Source organism: Genypterus blacodes, unplaced genomic scaffold (assembly GCF_046128005.1).
Source record: "Genypterus blacodes isolate CSIRO-AG114 ecotype Tasmania unplaced genomic scaffold, CSIRO-AGI_Gbla_v1 ptg000044l_1, whole genome shotgun sequence".
Classification (NCBI taxonomy): Eukaryota; Metazoa; Chordata; class Actinopteri; order Ophidiiformes; family Ophidiidae; genus Genypterus; species Genypterus blacodes.
The window spans coordinates 2122017-2139049 of record NW_027466857.1 but is presented as its reverse complement, the minus strand read 5'-3'; the positions used below and the strand labels follow the sequence as shown (position 1 = coordinate 2139049).

The window sequence follows — 17033 nt, the reverse complement described above, 5'->3', positions numbered from 1 at the left end:
TCTGTATAAAAAACTATCTCCAAAATGTCCCATAGAGAGAACTGAAACCGTGGAGAGAACTAGGCTATGTTTCCTAAATTGATACCAAATCTGGTAAAGAGTATTGAGAACCACCAACCAGTCAGAGAAAGCCCGGTGAAGCCCGGTTCTGCATTTATGAAAAACGAGGCACTTGTAAAAAACACAAAAAGGACAGTTCTGTTGTTGTTGTCATTGCCTTTAATTTGTTGTTTACCAGTAGCAGCAGCTGCCTGAGGAATTTCAGAATTTCATTCAGATCCCAAGTTAGTGGAAACACACATGGGTCTGTAGAAGGGGCGAGATCAGTGGCAGCCATGTACAGGGAAAGCACCAACGTTTTGTTGGAAAAGGTAATAAACTTCTGACATATTGTTGCACACCTCGCTGTTTGTGGAGGAGGAATCTCACAAGGTTTCTTCCCGTTTACCTGATTTTACAAACACCTAAGGGTCTCTGGGGTCAAAATGACCCCAAATGGTTTGACAAGACTTGTTAAAAGTAGGTAAGGTAAGGGAGGTATTTGGGATACTGCTGGCACCGCATGCTGTCCATATCTTTATTCCATATTTCCCTGGTTTACTCAGGATGTACTGTTTGAATGGACAGCGACCTTTGAAGAGGACCAGGCACTCATCCACAGTCACATCAGTGCCTGGATGGTGCATGAGCGACAAGAGAGACACCCACTTGTCCCATACATCTCGAATGGGAGAAAGTTTGTCTCGTGCACGGCGATCTTCTCTTGTGTCTTTATCATCAAAGCGAATCACTCTTGAGATTTTATGAAACATCTCGAGTGTCGTAGTAGCACGAAAAATTGTCCTACCAGACTCGGCATGCCATAAACTAAGCTGTAGCTTCTTCTGGATCGATACACGCCAGTGTGAATCAACGTACCCAGATATGCCTGCAGATCCATTCTATCCATCTTCCTCCACTTTTTGCCATGCACATGTCACCCCTCCTTGTTTGTCGTGTTCAGCACCACCTCTTCAATAGGCTTGGGCAGAAACATGTCAAAAGACTTTGTCAATGTCAATACAAGTACTTGCATATGTGGTTGGACCGTGGTGGCTTGTCTCTCTGCTGTCATGCGTCGTCCGTCACTGGGAGGGATGGAAGACCAGATCAATGTTTCATCTTTTCACTGGACATATCCTTCTATCTGAGCTGGGTACTCTTCCTCTGGTTCTTTATCATCAGTTGATTCTTCCCCTTCATCATAATATGTACAGTCCTCCACAAATTCTTCCATTTCAGCTTCAGATTCTACCTCATCTTCATGTTCATCATTTTCCTTCACTTCATACCTTTCTTCAATTTCTGCAGCAGGCGCTGTGGGGGCTTTTTCAGAGGAAGAAGTAGCATGTGGTCTGTAGGTTGGATCTATCACCTCATCATTATTTTACTCCTCTTCTGACCCTGAATCCTCCTCATCAGTTGATTCTTCCTCCTCTGTATGTTCAGCATCGTCCTCCTGGTCATTCTTTTCCACAGCGGGATTAAAAATGAGCTCACAAGCCTCCTGTGCAGTATAGCGCCTCTGCCTCATCTTGTGCTGCCTGTCTCTCTCAGACTAAAATGTGAAATGCCCCAACACCTCTTGTTGTTGTCATAACTATTGCTTGAACACACACCTCAAACATCAATGATCAAGTGTGTCATCATGTGTTGGAAAGCAGTATGGTGTGACAATTTGCCCCATTGCACCACTTTGTGCTGCAGGGTCATTTTAACACCCACAATTCAAATTACTTCAAATTTCTTCTGACTATGAAGAGCATTCTCTTACCCCCGGCTTGATTCTAGTGAATTTAATTGATTTTGCTGTGTTTTTATTTGTATGTGTCAAAGAGCTTTCTAGGCTCATGCATACGTCAATAATCATGTGTATAAGCCTCCCTCGTACATAATTCCCAACCTCCAATCCACAATCCACGCAGTATTTCCCAGGAGGCTGTAAGTAGGCGATAATATCCAATGAACACGTCTATTCTAAAACATCCTGAGGGATTCTGGGACGTCCATCGGTGCACTCACACTCCTCTTTGTGCTGTGGAACAGTGGAAGACTCCCTGCTCCGAGCCTTCCCTTTGGTTTGGCAGGTGGGGCAGCAGGCAGTGTGTCCATCCTGTCTGCAGACGGGACAGGACAGAACCAGCTGGCAGCAGAATTCAGTGGAGCACAGCTGGTACCGGTCCCAGGGACAGCCACAGTACCTGCAGTCTAAACAGGGACGTACAGGAATTACCTTCTAAGACCAAATATGAATATAGCAATATTTTGAACGCCCGGTACACACACTAACCCGAGATGATGTCATCATTGGAGGAGATGGCGTAGCGTTCATCGAAGACGAAAAGTTTCCCCCGATAGAAGCCCTCTGGGAAACGCTCCAGGTACTTCTGAATTCCACCTTTCAGCTGGTAAACCTCTTTACACACATCCTACAGGCAGGAGAGAAATAACAAGGTCATCTAAAAACAAACTACTAGCTTTTATAGTGAAAGCAACATCCTATCCTGTCATACCAAACAGGATGCTTTTCATTTCATTACAGTTTTATTTTGTGTGATTTACATTACCTGAATGAAACCACTTCAGAACCCCTATAATGACATCATTCATATGACGTTGGAGAATATCTCTAAAAACGGAAAAAACAAGCCTAATTCCTTTGTTCCTTTCCAAAGATAAACCATTTGCATCTGGTAAATTGGAGCGTGTCTGTCTTGTTTGTCTGTAAATAATGTAACGTTTCGGAACCGGAGGGTTGCCGGTTCGAGGTCCCTGCCGAGGTGCCCCTGGGCAAGGCACCGAACCCTCAATTGCTCCCCCCTCTGCGAAGGGTGGTAATGTAATGTAAGTCGCTTTGGATAAAAGCGTCTGCCAAATGATCGTAATGTAATGTAATGTAATGAACAGACAAATCAACCCACTTTGGAGCGGAGATAGGCAGAGCCGCGCTCGCAGCGGATCCCTCCTGTGCAGTACATCAGGACCTTCTTGTCTCGGAAGATTTCAAGGTTCTGGTCCACATAGTCCGGGAAGTAGCTGAACTTGCGGATGTTAGGGGCCAGGCACTGAGTAAACTGCCCCTAAAGGAAAATTAGGGATTATGTTTGTTTGTGTCAGCAATGGACATCATGACCTGGTTTTAGTGTTGTTATCTAAGGTAGTTCTGTCAAAAGTCAGGTTCAACCACAAAATCACCACTGGTTTAGTTCTGTATCAGAAAACACTTGAAAATTGAAATTGAAATGAAAGCTCTGCTGCTACACAGTACTGGTCATGATTTCTCCACTGCCTCGCTTACAATTTTACTCTCGTAGAAGTTGCGGCAGTCCAGTAGAACGGTGTCATTGCACAGATCTCCTTTATCCATAAGAGCTTCGACTTCTCTGTGAAACTCTTCAGGCTCCAGGTGAATTCCTTTGGCAAAGAAGATGCACAATGTAACTGTTATGGAAACGCTTCAAAATCTGTTAGTGCACTTCATATACTGTACAAAAGTGAAACCTCCAGTGAAGCATTTGAATTGAAATTATATTGAAGACAGAAATACCTAAAGACACCCCCGTCCAACTATAAATAACTATGTATTCACTCAGTAGCATTTTATCATTTAGTGAAGAAGAAACGATTAAACCTTACTTATTTGCATTTGACAGGAATTGATATTAGACATGCACTGAGTTATCAAACTATTCATTTTCACTAATATCACATTTGAAAACTTATTACCAAATACTTGTTTTGCGTAGTAGACACTGATGCTAAAATTGTTATACTTGATGCATTGTTAAAAAGCGGTGTCTAACATTAGCGTTTGGCATTTCTAACCATTTAAATTGAGTCTACAATGCGCCACTGCAAATAACTTCTTCTCAGTGGCTAAATCAAGTTATACCATGTTGTGCCATTTAATAATTTAATGATAATAGTTGTAATATCACTTATAATAATAACAATAATATCAATATTACCTGAATGTCGGTAAGAAATGACATCAGGCTCGACTCCCATGGGGACGATCTCCTTATGGACCCCAACCCTCAGGTCTGAAAAACACTCTGCACCACCATCGCTTGTCTGAACACACAGAAGACGGAGCATTTACACCAAGAGAAGATGAAGAAGAAAAAGAGCAGCGCTTTACTGATCTCATGATGGAGAAATTCCCCTTTTCAGCCACATGCATTCAAAATATTACTTGCACAACACACAATGCAATACACACACACCACCAAAATTGCGGCCCTCCTACACACACATGCACCGGAGGGCATTTGTTGGAATGATTTGCTTGAAATCATAAACACTTTATCTACATATCCTTCATAAAATTGACATTCATCTGATGAAACATAAAGAGGCCACATTGCTTTGATATTCTGTATTCTGTAACAGCCACAGGTTGGTGGAATGAAAGTGTTAAATGTGGATTTATCACAAGGTAATATGTTCAAGCAATACAACAACCCATCTACAGGGGAACCAGTCGTCAGCTTTGTACCACTTCTCACCTTAAAATCCTCTTTAAACATGATCTTGAAAAGAGGATGCGAGCACATGGCCTCAATGTAAATGTCTGTGGCCACTTCAGTGCCGCCAACTGTTCCATTGACACCTTCTCTGGCCACCCTCACCTGATGGAGAACACAGTTAAAATATGAGATTGCAATTCATTTGAGATTTCATTGAATAATCACACACGGTAATGTTTCCTGTTTTCCATTATAAAGCTATAAAGGTTCCAAAAGTGTAACCATGTCTCCCGGTATGTGGGAAATAATGAGTGACTTCACCTTGCCAGTTAAGTGGAGCTTCTCACACAGAGCTCTCTGCCAAGCACAGATGACATGTGGGTCTTCAACGTGACAGTAGCAGTAATACAGAAGAACCTTGCCTGGACCCCTGACAAAAGAGCACAATGCACAAATAATTATACACAGAGGGAGTCACGAAATTGGGCAACTTTTAACTAACTATCTATTAATGGAAATGTATGAATGACACCCCAAGATGCAGCAGAGCACTGACATTCTATATAATTACGTCATCAGGTGATCAAGCAACACTTTTTGGAACATTTCATTAAGAGTATTCAGGACCCTCCAGAGGACCGATCTTCAGTGACTAGGACTTCTTGGAGGGACCTGGATCACAGCTACACAGTCTATGGAGTATCTTCACAAGGACTATAATGTCTGTATCTTTGTTATTTGAGAAGTTAAAACTGAGCTGTGCAATATCATTACAAATACAATTTTGGGTGTCCTTGTACTTTCACACTGAATAAAGCGTGTAAAAAGGATTGACTGAACCCAGGTGGGAGAATCAAAGCTTAACAAGTACTTCTTTAGCTGCTCATCAGAGATGTGACTGATGTCGGGTATCCATGCAAACATATCCACAGGCTCCGTCCCAGGTTCATCCGTCTGCTGTGGTTTAGCTTCTTTTTCCAGCTGGCTTAACAAACACTCAAAGGTGGACTTTGTGAGTTGTTGAATTTCAGCATCATGAGTCCTGGACACGTGTTTGTGAATAGCAGAGTGTTCTTTGAAGATCTGGTCACAGCAGCACCAGGATGTTTGTATGCTTCCTTCCTCCTGGCTGCTGTGCCTCCTGGACACCACAAAAGCACCAAATGTCTGTAAAGCAAGAAGACAAGTCAGGATCTGTGAAGTTACGTTTATACTGCAAAGCCTGCAAAGCCCCACGAGACACTTTAGTGACTCTTATGTCTTGCATACAACAAAAAGACTCCAATTCAAATGACCACGTGTAATTACCCTACTTTTGTTTTCACTCACCTTTCTCCTGCAGAGGCTGTAGTATTTTCTTAATGGCGCAGAAAGTTGTTTTTCTTCTTTTAATCGATTCAACGAAGTGTCAAAATCTAAGTCGATTAACTCCGTGCAAGGTTCAGGTGACGCCATGACTTTAATGGGTTTGGAAATATTTCAAATGTAGCTAGGTGAGCTTAAGACTTTAGCTATTATGTTTTAAGCTATAATTTATCGTCTATAAGTTTATGATGAACTTCCAGACACACCAACAACAATAAATACTCACTGGGGACGAGTACATTTAAGCGTTTACTATCGCAAAACAGTAATTTTCTGTTTATTTTCTGGGCAGAAAACATGCAGCGAAAGTCGGACGAAATAGTCAGTGCACAACTACCTAACAACTTCCGCTTTATATGTACTTGAACCGGATGTGCATCACTTGAATCTGACCGCTGTTATTTTTCTGTAATAACGGCCACTGGGTGAATAATCGAGAAGCTAGTTAAGGAGACTTCTTATTGAACATTAACTTTCATTTAGCTGTCGAGTTACTTTACACTTACATCTGTGCGGCGTCTAAAAATGTCCCGGAGGCGACACAGCGAAGAGAGTGACGGTAAGCGCACCTCGGGGTAGAGGCATGAGTAAATCTGATGCTAGGCTAACAAGCGGTGGCTAGCTAACGTGTTGTTGGGCGCACGTTGATTCACTACTTCGACGTTAACATTAAATTCATCTCTCGTCAGAATTGTTCCAACTACACTCGACAATAAACGCTGTCTATAATATTTCAGCACAGCCATTAGCTCTTTTGGGGATTTGGACTTGTGAAAAGGGAGTTCCAGTAGAATGTCGCGTTATGCGTTTTAGCCGCGTATGGCGTTCGATCCGTTTGTATTTGTTTATTTGAGAAACGCCAATCAAAATAGACGTTCCATTATGGTAGTTCAACTCGGTGATAATGAAAATAATCGCGTATTAATGTCCTACTGTTAATTTAAAGGGACATTTAGTTTCCCGAGTTCAGCCATTTGCGTATGTCAGTATCTTCAATCAATAGCTACATCAATGTTTGTGCAGGTTTTGTCGTGATATTAGAATAGCTGTCATTCTCCATCTCTTGTTCAGTTAAAGGAGAATCTTATTCATTGTCCCAATGCAAAACCAAGCTATAGATTAGAGGACATTTTTGGGATTTCTGTTGTGCAGGTTTTGTCGTGATATTAGAATAGCTGTCATTCTCCATCTCATGTTCAGTTAAAGGAGAATCTTATTCATTGTCCTAATGCAAAACCAAGCTATAGATTAGAGGACATTTTTGGGATTTCTGTTCTGTATGTATATTATCATGTGCTCATAATAACATCAAATGTTTGCGCTAACACTTGTGGTCTGCTGTTTTTGTGTTGCTCCTTAACCTCTTCAGGAGGCCAGGCCCGCAAGAGGAGGAGAACGTCCGAGCCCATTGAGATTGAAGACCGCCTGGAGTCGCTGATATGTCGTGTAGGAGAAAAGGTAAAGAGTCTTGCTCAGCAAAGAACTTCATGTAATGAAATTCGGGATCGGGGCTACAGCGTGGTAGGTGATGATCTTGTGACAAGAAAGTTAGGAAAGGCTGTATTACCCTCTCAATCACTTTCAACAGTGAATTGTTGTGCTGTTTCCCCCGTATACGTAATTCATTATGTGATTAATTGGGGTTGAGATTGTCTAAACAAAGACACACAATGCCTCCCATCTCTTTGACAGGGAGCTTCTCACTCCACTTTCAAGTGTGGACATTCTGGTTACATTCCAACTATCTTGGTACAGATGCTTTATTTGCGCCATATTCATTTCCCTCCAGAGTACATCATCCTTGGAGAGCAACTTGGAAGGCCTCGCTGGCGTCTTAGAGGCAGATCTTCCCAACTACAAAAATAAAATCCTGCGCATTTTATGTGCTGTGTAAGTTGTTTCCTTTGACACTTTAGTTAGTTCTCACCTTTTTTTTTTTTGTGCCTTGAAACAGTCTCTCAGCCTTTAAGATGAGTGTTCTCACTCGGTTGTCTTTGTTGACAGTGCTCGCCTCCTACCCGAGAAGCTGACCGTGTATACCACTTTAGTTGGTCTCCTCAATGCCAGGAATTACAACTTCGGTGGCGAGTTTGTCGAGGCCATGATCCGACAGCTCAAGGAGACTCTGAAGAACAACTTGTACAATGAAGCTGTTCACTTGGTATGTAAACTCACCAGAATCTTCAAGCATTAATCACTACTACGACGACTGTGTGTGTGTTTTTAAGTATCTCCCCCTGCCCCTTTTTTAAAATTCCTAGGTGCGTTTCCTCTCTGACTTGGTCAACTGTCACGTGATTGCGGCTCCTTCCATGGTGGCCATGTTTGAAAACTTCATCAGTGTTACTCAAGAAGAAGATGTACCACAGGTATGTAGAAGGGATACATTTTTAAGTAACGCAGATTCTCTTTATGTTTCATCAGTTGAGTGTGTCAATTTTATGATAGATATATGTATACTGTCTATGATTTAAAGGAAGTTAATTCTATTGACAAGTAGTGTTGATGTGGCCTAGGGAGGGTATGTTTCCCTACCTCTTGTTGATAAGGGTTTGTATGGAGTGTTGCATGTCCTGTCTGTGTCCTCAGGTTCGCTCAGACTGGTTTGTGTATGTGGTCCTGGCCTGTCTACCTTGGGTCGGTAAGGAGCTTTACGAGAAGAAGGATGTTGAGATGGACCGGCTCCTCAGCCAGATTGAAGGCTACCTAAAGTAAGATGCTTTTTCTGTTATGTCTTATTTATTTATCTTTTATCTATTTATCTAAGACTTCTATTTACTTTTTCTGCCTGTTGCTTTTCAGTCTTTGGCATTCTGTCATTTTGTTTTGTCGTCGGACTCATTTGTTTGTAATATCCACATTTATTCGCGTGTCCATGGTGTCACAATCACTTCTCTATAAACTTGAACAAATGTTTTTCAGGAGGCGAGTAAAGACGCACGTTCCCATGCTGCAGGTGTGGACGGCAGAGAAGCCCCACCCACAAGAGGAGGTGAGACACAGGCGGCAGTTTCATTTCAAATGCAAATTACCACCTCATTTTGTGGGTTCCCCGAAAACGAAATGAACAAAACGGTGTGCCAGGACATGTTCACATTTGACCTTTCTACCTGTCCCTCTCCCAGTACCTGGACTGTCTTTGGGCTCAGATTCAGAAGCTCAAGAAGGACCGCTGGCAGGAGCGCCACATCCTGCGGCCATACATCGCCTTCGACAGCGTGCTGTGTGAAGCGCTGCAGCACAACCTCCCCCCCTTCACCCCGCCAGGACACATGCCGGACGCCCAGTATCCCATGCCTCGAGTCGTCTTTCGCATGTTTGACTACACTGATGCCCCTGAGGTATGTGAACCATAAGGCTCGGCAAGCATGTCGGGATGTTACTGATTTCTATTTTTATTTTAAGATATTACAAAAGTATTAAGTGTATGGCCCTGGCTTTGTTCGAATTAAGAAATTACGTTTTGAGTTCTAAGAGCAAATGCATACGTATTTTGCAGTGTATACAATTTACACCTCATCGTTTGTATAAGTTTGTTACTCATACATTATTAAATACATTTCAGGGCATATCAAAGTCAAATTTAAAACACAGAAACTACACAGACATAGAGCATATCTGCAGAAGTTAAAGTAAAGGAGCCAGTGATGATTACCAGTAGTAATTACATCAAACGTTATGCTTGAAAACATTGTTCAGGGGCCAGTATTTGCATGTGGTACTTTTCCTTTAATTTGCATAAAGTTAGCATACATGATAAAGCAAAAAAAAACCCCACAGTGACAAAGTTACATGAGATATAAATGGAACCACCCTAGACTAATGTCAGTAACTGATGTCACAGTTGCACTCATAATGACATGAATGATGTCAGTCATAATAGAAGGAGTAACTGCAACACCAGCGGTGTGCCAGCAGGGGCATAGGGGAGGAAGCAGGGCCGGAGGAAGAAGGGCCAGAGGAGGCCGGTGTTAGGAGTGATAGGTAGGGCTTGGGTGAAATATCAGGGGGCGGGTGTTACAGTAGGGTCAGGTATGAAAAGTTGAAGCGTGGTTGTTGTTTGTGTGGAGTTGCAACGAGCAGCATTCCTAGAATCGCCTCCAACGATCATCACTGTCAGCAAGAAGACGCACCATGCCCGAAATGAGCTTCCCTTCATCTTTGCCAGGTGGCAGCTCCCTGTCAGCCTGGGTTTCGCAGTAAACATTAACAAAGGTCAGGGTCAGGAGAATTACCGAGTTGGCATTTACCCTCCTCAGCCTTCTCTAGGGGAAAGAAAGTTAGCAGCGTGAAAGTTTTCATGAATGTGATGAGGAAAGCGCCCGAAGGCCCCTTTGCCCTAGTTTTCTATTATACAATAATTATAAAGTTTCCTCTTTTATTCTCAGGGTCCTGTTATGCCCGGCAGCCACTCTGTGGAGAGATTTGTCATAGAAGAAAACCTGCATTTCATCATCAGGACTCACTGGAAAGAGAGGAAGACTTGGTATGTAGTGACCTTGATCACACTTCTATTGGTGAAGCATGAATGACCTCGTTAACTCTTGCCTGGATTTTTACATTTTGGTGTTTGTCCTCCCGTTCAGTGCCGCCCAGTTACTCAGCTATCCAGGGAAGAACAAAATCCCTCTCAACTATCACATTGTGGAGGTAAAGAATATTTTTTCACAAATACGAGAAACTCCAAAGCAGGTAGAACATATTAATCAAATTGTTTTGTTTTCTTCCAGGTGATCTTTGGAGAACTTTTCCAGCTGCCAGCTCCCCCTCACATGGATGTTATGTACACCACATTGCTTATTGAACTGTGCAAGCTGCAGCCAGGATCCCTGCCCCAAGTTGTATCCTTTCCTTCCTTCTGAGTCCATTCACTGTCTTAAGTATATTTTAAAGATGTTTGGTATTTTGCCAATGACCTTAACCCCTGACCGCCAGCTGGCCCAAGCCACAGAGATGCTGTACATGAGACTCGACACCATGAACACCACCTGCATAGATCGGTAATGTTCCTGCTCGTATACCGTTTGACCAAATGACCGTCTTGTCTGTGAAGTTTCCTGTCTGACAATGTCATAACATATCATCTTTCTGACATTTTCAGGCTAATCAACTGGTTTTCTCATCATTTGAGCAACTTCCAGTTTCGATGGAGCTGGGATGACTGGTGAGTAGTTCTGTGAAATACTTGTACATTGTTTTACATAAGCAGACAGTGATGTGTGTTATGAACTCCAAAAAGGCTTATTCAGTGAGATCTCAAGCTTTTGTTTGACAATTCTTTCCCAATCTTTTGAGTTTTGAAGAATTGGTAGCGGCATGGTCTTTTCAATATTGACTGCCGTGGTCGCTGGATTTTTGTGTTGATCTTACTTTGGTTCTTTGTGTAACTTAGGAACAGTAAAGTCATTTGGCTTGTTAGTGACTGAGTAGGTTGCAGGATCTTTAAGTATTGTTGTGTAGGGCATATACTGTTTAAATAGACGGTATGCTCTATTTAAATAAGCGTAGAGGGCTCTTGTTAACCTAGCAGGGAGGACTAACATTACACTAACATCCTTGTATGCATAAACATTGCAGCTTACATTATGTATGGATCCTTTTTCCAGCGTTAACTTAGAATATTTTAGAAAATACAATCGTAGAAAGAATGTATGCATGTGGATTTCTTCTCAACACCTTTGGACAACTGTGTCTTGTAATTAGTAGCTTGTTTCCATTTGTTTTCTTAAAACCCAAATGCAGTGAGCCATAACAATGTGATGATGTGTCTCCTCTGTTAAGGTCTGACTGCTTGACCGTGGATCTAGACAAACCCAAGCCCAAGTTTGTCAAAGAGGTTCTGGAAAAGTCTATGAGGTATTCAAGCTCGATGTATTTCTATGTAGTGACTTTTGAATGTTAGATTTTCAAAGCATCGCAAGCCAAGCAGACTGGCAATGTTGATTATTGACCTTGTAATTTCTAGTTAGGATTAGTTTAATCTATTTACTCTGAATCTATCCTTGTGTCACCTAAATTGAACGTTACTTGTGCTATCCTGTCACTTTGTTCTTAAAACCATGCACTTAACGCCTCCTTTGATTAGTTTTGCTTTCCTTTTTTCCGCAGGCTGTCGTACCATCAGCGGATCGTGGATATTGTCCCGCCGACCTTCTCAGCCCTCATTCCAGCTGAGCCCATCTTCGTTTATAAATACTTAGACGAGAGCGCTTGTGAGCACACTTACAATTACTAACTTTAACTTTATTACTACCATTACAACTGCTAATCATCATTCATTACACCTCAGTCCATCCCTGTTCCCATTATCACTTTGTTTAGCACCAAACAGCTCCACAGAATTTTATATGATCACCTTACGGTAGTTTGATCTGAACAGTAACACAACATGTCCCTCCCCCCTCCTAGCTTCATTACCAGGTTACCCAGTATCTATTACGGTTGGAAACGCCATCAAGAACCGAGCCACCAATGAAGAGATCCTGGCGGCCCTCAAAGAAGTGCCAAACCCAAATCAGGAAGACGATGACGGTAGGTCACTTATCTACAGAAAAGTACTGTTTATTCATAAAGTTCCAACTTGTGAGGAAGTTCATTTATAAACCCCTGTTTGTAACAAGACAGAATAAACAAAGACTGGTAGCTGACATTTTCTATCAACGTGGAAAAAAGAATGCGGAAGGAAGAGGCAATGATGTTTCAACTTGTTTTATGTGTGTGTCTTATGTGTTACCCTTGAGCTGTTTGTTACTTAGTAAAGCAATTTTTTCTTTTTCTCATTTACTTGTTTTGCTGAAATATCCATCAAATAGCTTTTTTTGAAAACCTCAGTTTTTTCCCTCTTGTGTCAAAATTCTCATTCCACGTTTGCCCGTGTCTGGATTTGTCTGTTCCAGATGAGGGAGAGAGCTTTAACCCTCTGAAGATTGATGTGTTCCTGCAGACTCTGCTCCATCTCGCCGCCAAATCCTTCAGCCACTCCTTCAGTGCCCTGGCCAAGTGAGTTTACCCGCCATGAATCAATCCGTCCCCGCCAGACTTCCCTCCTCTGACAGTAGCACCAGAATCTCAGTCGTGCCATAGTTAATCTTATTTTCAGGGGGGTTTTAGAGCTTTAGATCTCCAATACATTGACTGGCAGTACAGTTGACCAGCATCCTTGCCCTCTATAATTCAGCAGATGAATGAAAACCCTGGGTTAGAATATAAAGTAGTTAAATTCTACATAAATTCAGCTGATGCCAATCTCGCCCTATTCCAGGTTCCACGAAATCCTGAAGGCTTTAACGGACTGCGACGAGGGGAAGCTGCACATCCTCAGGGTGGTTTATGAGGCGTGGAAGAACCACCCACAGGTATTTAAAGAAAAACCTCCAGTCTGAAGTCTGTCAGTCACTTGGTCCAACATAAAGATGGAAAGAGAGAAGAGAACTAAAACCGTAAAGAGAACCAGGCTGTGTTGTGTTCATGTTAATCGAGACAAGGGGATGACAAACAGAGCGACGGCAGCTAGCCACAGCCAGTACAGGTTATGTTGAAATGACAGAATAATGGAATCGCAGAGTTTTAGGTTTTAGTACTGGCGATATTTCAGAGAATTAACTTAATTAGTTGTAATTTATCCCCTGTGTCATGGACCTCTGTCAAGCCAGAAAGATGTCCCCCGCCTTTTTTCATTCAAACAATTTGGTGTTCTGGCGATTAGAAGTACAACCATGTGTGCTCAATGTTTCATTGCTAGTGTCACTACATGTGAATGGATGTGGAAGAGTTGTTTTAAAATGAACTGTCATTGTTGCCTTTCAGATGATTGCAGTGTTGGTAGACAAAATGGTCCGGACACAGGTTGTCGACTGTGCTGCTGTGGCCAACTGGCTCTTCTCTCAGGACATGGCTCACGAGTTCACCAGGTGGGACCTGATACACAAGCAAATCTCACAACATCTGATATGAGGACATATGTGTAGTTCTAGTCATTGGTAACTATTTTTGTCAGTGTTCTTAGAGCGTTATTGTGAAGGGACATTTGTTTGCCCCCTGCCTTTCACCAATAAAGTCAACCGTCTCTGAACTTGATATAGACTTTTCGTTTGGGAGATCCTGCACTCAACCATCCGTAAGATGAACAAACACGTCCAGAAGATCCAGAAGGAGCTGGAGGAGGCCAAGGACAAGCTGGAGAAACAGCAGCATAAGAGGGTAACTGAAGTTGTTTTTTGTTTTTCTGTTGCACATCATTACCTTTTCTATTTCATTGCCTCGGCTTCCAATCAGTGACCAATATTGCGATTCATGGTGTAACTGGCTATGTAACATCTCTGTACCCTGCTATACCCTACATTTCTGAACGGTGTTGTCATTACCAAAAGCCAAATGAATTATATTGAAAGTAAAGCTCAGACAAATTTGTTGCCCATTGTATGGATGCCGTTAGAAAATCTTGGACTGATTTCAACCTGCACTGTTTAAGAGAAACAAAAGAAGTGAAATTACAGTTAAATTAATGTCAGGCTACAGCGCAGAGATTTATAATGCTTTTTACAATCACTTTGCAGTCTCTTTAATGGAAATTTGTGTGCTATTGTTGTTGTTGAGGAAATTGACTTGCGCTGACAAATTAGACGCTTATTTTCTGAAGTTTCTGCAACATCATTATCTGAACATATACATGTGGAAGACTGCCTGTGTTCCTGGGGAGGTCATTTGTAAATACTCATACTTATAATTTTGTTGTGTGTGTGTTTCTTTGTTTTTACCAACAGAGGGACAGCGGTGATGACGAGGACATGGACAAGAACAGTGAGGACGAGGAGGGCCAGCTGGAGGAGCAAATTGAGAGACTGCAGGAGAAAGTGGAGTCGGCTCAGAGCGAGCAGAAGAACCTCTTCCTCGTCATTTTCCAGGTACTAATGTGTTGCTTTGTTATTTTCCACATTTTTTTCTATTCTATTTTTCTATTAACATCACTTGACACATTGTTACACTGAAGTTGTGCCCTGTTAGTGCAGAGTTCAAAGATGTTTTGTCTGCCACAGCGGTTCATCATGCTGCTGACGGAACATCTGGTCCGCTGCGAGACGGGCAGCGTGGACATCAGCACTCCCTGGTACAAGAACTGCATCGAGCGGCTGCAGCAGATCTTCCTCATGGTAAAACTCAAGACATGCGCACATGCACGTATATATGGCGGCAACAGTGACAGGATGACATACTTAATTCCTGTCTTCGCAGCATCACGTGACCATCCAGCAGTACCTGGGCACCCTGGAGAACTTGCTGTTCACCGCTGAGCTTGACCACCATATCCTGGCCGTCTACCAACAGTTCTGTGCCCTGCAGCTCTGAGAGAGAGAGAGACAAGTGAACGCACGCACCCACATACACAAAAGTACCTACGCTAGATCAAAATTGAAACACTCACGGACACGCACATGAGAACCTACCAGCTCTTGCATCAAGAATCTCATTATACCAGTTTTGTTTTCCTTTTTGTTTTTGTGTAGGTACAATTCAGCATGTTGGCTGTGTGGCCATGTTGAGGACGCTTTGAGAATAGAAACTTAGACAAGAATCTGTCTTTAACTTACTGTAGTGTTCTTTTATTTGTATTGTTTGTTTTTTCTGCTCAGTTGTGAGTTTTGATCATTTTCGTCACGCTCATGTTATTATAAATGGGTCTTTTTTTTTTAAACGATGTGCTGTCTGAGTAGAGATTGAGCTGGAAAAAATGTCCGCATGGAATCTACGACATCTGGTCAATTCTGAATATAGAGAGCCCTCTACTTTTTTACATTTGTTTTATGTGAAATTGGGAAATAATTAAAGCTCTTTTAGAGTCTTTATCCAACTGGTTTGTTTGTACCGCATCATCTTTCTCCCACTTTGACACTGATTATGACCCCAATGAAATATCTTCCTCCGTAGTTTTTCGCATTCTCTAAGGTATGTAAGAATGCTGTCACCTGTGAGGAAATGATCTTAAACGAGTGTTATCTTGGTTGAATCATTTTATCTTGAATTTTCGTGTGACATAGATGCCTTTTTTTTAGGACAAAGAACTGTTAAAGTGATACTTCAGTAATTTTACAAATGGGGAAATGATGGGCAAACTCGGAAGCTGACATTAATATATTTCTAAAAAAGTAGTAGCATCTGACAATATTTGCCATTCAGTTACCTGGTCCATGTCAGACTATATACATACTATTTTGTAGAATGGACACCCATTGAACCACAGATATCAACATTCAGCTACTCTACCTGAAGCTATATGTTTAGTTTGTTGCTAACATCTTCACAGCGGCCTCACAAAGTGTTTTGTTACGATATTCTACCCTACAATTATTAAATTATCAAATGTATTATTATCCCATACTAGCTGCCTTCTCAGTTCACTGCTGGAGTACAATGCAGAGAAAAAATGGCTACCAAAGAAAATAGATTTTAAAAGTCGTTTTAGCACAAAGAAGAAGAGCATGGGATTCCAGGTCCACTTCAAGACAAACAGACCTGGTAAGTGAATTGCAAGTATCACTGAAAATGGTCCAACGTACTAAATAAAATGACGTAGTTGGAAAATAATGTCCACAAAAATCTTTTTATTCAGTATTGGTTATATATCGCAGTAGTATCTTGTTTTGTCTAGTTCGGTTGCGCTAGTTCAACACATAAGTTTGTAACAAAATATCTCAGAGGCTAATGAACATTTATAACGGTCGCCTTTGTATTAATGCTAACATGCTAAATGTTGACATGTTAGTAAACATAACTGCTCACATTTAGGGTATCAGTATGTCAAAGAAAATGTGCTGTATTTGTAATTTAACATTTTGCACAAACACTTTCCTTTTAACATGTTCAGTGTATAACAAGGAACATACTGAGAGCTGGAGTGGAACAATATGTATGTTTAAATCATAAACTCAAATACACTTTTGGTCATGTCCCAACGATCATCTTTTTGTCCAAATCTTGCCCATGCTAACCAAATGCTTCCCACTGCTACTTCATATTAGAGGTCGAGTTCATGGCAGCAAAGTGTTATGATGGTTTGCTGCTTTTTTTTTTTTTTTTTCTTTTTTTTTGGGTGAATATTTTTATTAAAGAAAGCCTTTGATATGAGCATGCAGCTATGAGACATTTTGGAGATTGCTTTTATAC

The 17033-nt window shown here is 41.6% G+C and overlaps 2 protein-coding genes across 2 annotated transcripts; one reads left to right on the top strand and one right to left on the bottom strand.

Annotated features, from left to right (window-relative positions):
- Window positions 1-196: 196 nt before the first annotated feature.
- Window positions 197-6207, bottom strand: tstd2 (thiosulfate sulfurtransferase like domain containing 2). The gene is made up of 9 exons (XM_076149190.1): window positions 5838-6207; window positions 5380-5675; window positions 4830-4938; window positions 4548-4670; window positions 4008-4113; window positions 3338-3453; window positions 2961-3119; window positions 2330-2468; window positions 197-2247 (listed from the first exon to the last, which is right to left on the bottom strand). The coding sequence occupies exons 1-9, from the start codon at window positions 5961-5963 to the stop codon at window positions 2012-2014; spliced, it is 1410 nt and encodes a 469-aa protein (XP_076005305.1). The 5' UTR covers window positions 5964-6207; the 3' UTR covers window positions 197-2011.
- A 40-nt stretch (window positions 6208-6247) lies between these two features.
- ncbp1 (nuclear cap binding protein subunit 1) lies at window positions 6248-16809 on the top strand. Its single transcript, XM_076149126.1, has 23 exons — window positions 6248-6432; window positions 7243-7331; window positions 7663-7763; window positions 7878-8034; window positions 8135-8242; window positions 8463-8584; window positions 8796-8865; window positions 8999-9214; window positions 10262-10359; window positions 10460-10523; window positions 10604-10714; window positions 10809-10873; window positions 10975-11037; window positions 11655-11729; window positions 11982-12085; window positions 12282-12404; window positions 12770-12872; window positions 13135-13228; window positions 13680-13783; window positions 13955-14072; window positions 14636-14776; window positions 14909-15022; window positions 15105-16809. The coding sequence occupies exons 1-23, from the start codon at window positions 6399-6401 to the stop codon at window positions 15216-15218; spliced, it is 2388 nt and encodes a 795-aa protein (XP_076005241.1). The 5' UTR covers window positions 6248-6398; the 3' UTR covers window positions 15219-16809.
- Window positions 16810-17033: the final 224 nt, after the last annotated feature.